General features: G+C 45.0%; 1 protein-coding gene across 1 annotated transcript in view; it reads left to right on the top strand.

The window, feature by feature from the left end:
- The window catches only part of AARS (alanyl-tRNA synthetase), a 35,374-nt gene that overhangs the window by 12,588 nt on the left and 18,433 nt on the right, over positions 1 to 4,353 (top strand). Inside the window, exons 3-5 of the mRNA XM_011962238.1 lie at positions 879 to 1,067; positions 1,407 to 1,552; positions 3,672 to 3,863. Coding sequence (XP_011817628.1) covers positions 879 to 1,067; positions 1,407 to 1,552; positions 3,672 to 3,863 — 527 coding nt within the window. The remainder of the gene's footprint in view (positions 1 to 878; positions 1,068 to 1,406; positions 1,553 to 3,671; positions 3,864 to 4,353) is intronic.

Below are 4,353 nucleotides of genomic sequence, written 5' to 3' on the forward strand. Positions count from 1 at the left end.
TTGGGAGGCCGAGACGGGCGGATCACGAGGTCAGGAGATCGAGACCATCCTGGCTAACACGGCGAAACCCCGTCTCTACTAAAAAATACAAAAAAGAAAAAAACTATAGCTGGGCGAGGTGGCAGGCGCCTGTAGTCCCAGCTACTCGGGAGGCTGACGCAGGAGAATGGCGTGAACCCGGGAGGCGGAGCTTGCAGTGAGCTGAGATCTGGCCACTGCACTTCAGCCTGGGAGACAGAGCGAGACTCTGTCTCAAAAAAAAAGAAAAAGAAAAAAGAAAACCTGTCGAGTAGTTACCAAATTGAATAGCAGTGAATTGAACAGGTCTAGTGGGAAATATAAAGCAAAGTTAACAAATAACAATGACACATCAAAGCATGACTGGTACATCCTCAGAGCAAGGCCATCCCAGCTAGATGACTGATACATCCAATCATTCATCAACGTGCCGATTTTATTCCCTTAATATGTGTCAGGTTTTTTTTCTTCTTCCTTACATTTACTGCCAAGTGAACATACCAGTTTTCAGAATAAGTTCTTCCAGAAAGATGTTGTAAGCCCTGAACATCAGAGAATTGTGAAGCCCAGGTTTCACCACACCAACCTTTGGCTGTTGGATCTGGCGGGCCTTTCCCCTCTGCAGTGGTGTCACGGGTGGTGTTGGGGGCTGTTAGGGAGCTAGGTTCAAGGAGAAACTGCTCCATGAGAGGCTACCCTCTGCTTTGGCTCCACCAGGCCACCTGTTCTGACAGATGTCTATATTCCAGGCATGTTAATCATGAACTGCACAGTTAGAGTGTGGTGGTCTCTTCCTGCCAATGTCTGGCCACCTGACATCACCTGCACCCTTTAAAAGTTGAACTGCTCTCCTTTTTTAGTTTAAACCCATCTTCCTGAACACAATTGACCCATCTCACCCCATGGCAAAGCTGAGCAGAGCCGCCAATACCCAGAAATGCATCCGGGCTGGGGGCAAACACAATGACCTGGACGATGTGGGCAAGGATGTCTATCATCACACCTTCTTCGAGATGCTGGGCTCTTGGTCTTTTGGAGATTACTTTAAGGTAAGTTCAGAGCAGGAGAACCACTAGGGTTTTGAGGACAATGGTCTTAGCCACAGTGGGAACTGGGTTGCTAATTTTGCATGTTTTAAAATGTGAAATATCATCTAGCTGATTCAGGAATGAATGGGATTTATTAATTCTAAGATTTCCTGGAAGTAGCACCTGTAATTTGATGATTTCAGTATATATTTGGATTTCTTCTATAAACTGATCTTGAATTTGATAGAGTTTAGAGTGAACGTGTTGTGATTTTGTGTCTTTGTTCCTAGGATCTGGTCTCATACTAAATAGATTTTGGTTTGATGATGTTCCATATCTTTCTCTCTGTTCTTTTTGTAGGAATTGGCATGTAAGATGGCTCTGGAACTCCTCACCCAAGAGTTTGGCATTTCCATTGAAAGACTTTATGTTACTTACTTTGGCGGGGATGAAGCAGCTGGCTTAGAACCAGATCTGGAATGCAAACAGATCTGGCAAAATTTGGGGTAAGAATGCAGATCACTTCTTGAGAGTATGGAGGAGTGAAAAGACACTCAGTGCCAGAGTGGGATTTTATGACCTGGAATACGTGGTCATTTCCCATCTCTGGGTTCATTTTGAGATGCCCATGGAGGAGTGAGGCAAGAGAATCGCTTGAACCCAGGAGGTGGAGGTTGCAGGGACCTGAGATCGCTCTACTACACTCCCGCCTAGGTGACAGAGTAATTATTTTTAGATGCATTGATATCTTTTTTAATTTTTATTTTTTTTATTTATTTATTTTTTGAGACAGAGTCTTGCTCTGTCAGCTAGGCTGGAGTGCAGTGGTGCGGTCTCGGCTCACTGCAAGCTCTGCCTCCCAGGTTCACGCCATTCTCCTGCCTCAGCCTCCCAAGTAGCTGGTACTACAGGCTCCCGCCACCACGCCCAGTTAATTTTTTCATATTTTTAGTATAGACAGGGTTTCACTGTGTTAGCCAGGATGGTCTTGATCTGCTGACCTTGTGATCTGCCCACCTTGGCCTCCCAAAGTGCTAGGATTACAAGCATGAGCCACTGCACCTATCCCTTCTTTTTTTTTCTTTTTTTTAAGATAAGGGTCTCACTATGTTGGTCAGGCTGGTCTCGAACTCCTGACCTCAGGTGATTCGCCCACCTCGGCCTCCCAAAGTGCTGGGATTACAGGCGTGAGCCACTGCACCCGGCTGGAAAAAGGAATTTTTTTGTTTTGTTTTTTGAGACAGGGTCTCACTCTCACCCAGGCTGGAGTGCAGTGGTGTAATCATAGTTTACTGCCTGAGCTCAGGTGATCGTCCCATCTCAAGCCTCCCAAGTAACTAGGATTAGAAGCATGCACCACCTGCCTGGCTAGTTTTTGTATTTTTTGTAGGGACAGGGTTTTGCCATGTTGCCCAGGCTGATCTTGAACTCCTGAGTTCAAGCGATCTGCCTGCCTTGGCCTTTCAAATTGCTGGAATTACAGACATCAGCCACTATGGCTAACCAGTTTTTTTAAACATAACATAATTCTAAAGTATAATCAATACTATACAAGCTAAGACAGCAGGTGAGCTATACGTGTTCTGTGCTGTGAATTTAGTAAAATTCGTGAAGTGCTGCATCAAGGAGAATCTGAACATGGGGTGTGTGCCCTCTGTAGATAGCTGGGCTGCCCATGATGTGTTTGCCTCATTTTCTTGTTCTTTTTACTTAATTCTTTTGTCCTTTAGTGCATAGCTTTTTACTGTACTTGGAAACAGGGCTACTTCTCTGTTTTTTTAATTACTTTTACTCTAGATATGTTATTCCAACCCAACTTCCCCTTTTACTTGATCTAAAACTCCTACTTGGTTGACTCTGTAGTCTAAGTGTAGTTGGAGTTTTGGGTAGTAACGTGTAAAAATTAAATATTAATCTTGACCCTGGTTTTTAAAATCTTCTTTTACTTGACTTCATGTACTGTGTATCTACACTTTATTAAGCAAGCACAATCTTGTGTGCGTGCGTGTGTGAGACAGCTCTTACTCTGTCACCCAGGCTGGAGTGCAGTGGCATGATCACAGCTCACTGCAGCCTCAACTTCCTGGGCTCAAGTGATCCTCTCCCGAGTAGCTGGGACTACAGGTGTGCATCACCCCACCCAGCTAATTTTTTAAATAATTTTTGGAGAGACTGGGTTTCTCCATGTTGCCCAGGCTGGTCTCAAACTCCTGAGCTCAAGCAATGCACATGGCCGTTTTCATTATTATGTGTTCCTTTCTAGGCCTTACTCATGTCCTTGTGTATTTTCATTGAGTTTCTGTCATAGCATGTGTATATTTTGTATTCTCTTCTGTTGTAGGCACTCTTGAGAAAAGTCATGTTCTGTTTCTTTAGCAGGTTTTATGTGCAGGCTTAGCATTAGTAATTCTGAAGGTTGGAACTTCTTTATTAAAAATTCTAAGAATTTCTTTTTTTTTTTTTTCTTTTTTGAGACAGAGTCTCACTCTGTCGCCTAGGCTGGAGTGCAGTGACGTGAGCCACTGTGTGCGGCCAATCCTAAGAATTTCTTTTGTGGTGGTTGTAAGTCTGGACAGAACTCTTTGTCAGGGGCTGTAACTGGGCTTATCTTTACTCCTTTGTCAGGCTGGATGACACCAAAATCCTCCCAGGCAACATGAAGGATAACTTCTGGGAGATGGGTGACACAGGCCCCTGCGGTCCTTGCAGTGAGATACACTACGACCGGATTGGTGGTCGGGATGCCGCACACCTTGTCAACCAGGACGACCCTAATGTGCTGGAGATCTGGAACCTTGTGTTCATCCAGTATAACAGGTAGCCTTGGGGTCCTACTCCATTCCTTTCCCTGAGCTGAGCAGGGGAAGAGGAACTCAGAGCTGTGTGGCTGTCTTCTCAGCTAAATGCTCATTTCTTTATTTCTCAGATTACCCCTCTGATCTCTGGAACAAGGACGGGCCTGTTCTTTCAAGAACTAAGCCTTATCGCACCTAATAGCTTCTTGAGAGCTATTGCCATAATGTCATACCTGCTGTACTTTGGGCTGCTGTTTTTGTTTTTTTGTTTTTTTGATGGAGTTTTGCTCTTATTGCCCAGGCTGGAGTGCAATGGTGCGATCTCGGCTCACTGCAACCTCTGTGTCCTGGGTTCAAGCAATTCTCCTGCCTCAGCCTCCCGAGTAGCTGGGATTACAGGCATGTGCCACCACGCCCAGCTAATTTTGTATTTTTAGTAGAGATGGGGTTTCCATGTTGGTCAGGCTGGTCTCGAACTCCCAACCTCGTGATCTGCCTGCCTCAGCCTCCCA

The sequence above is a fragment of the Colobus angolensis genome, unplaced genomic scaffold, assembly GCF_000951035.1.
Source record: "Colobus angolensis palliatus isolate OR3802 unplaced genomic scaffold, Cang.pa_1.0 Scaffold116, whole genome shotgun sequence".
In the NCBI taxonomy this organism is placed as follows: domain Eukaryota; kingdom Metazoa; phylum Chordata; class Mammalia; order Primates; family Cercopithecidae; genus Colobus; species Colobus angolensis.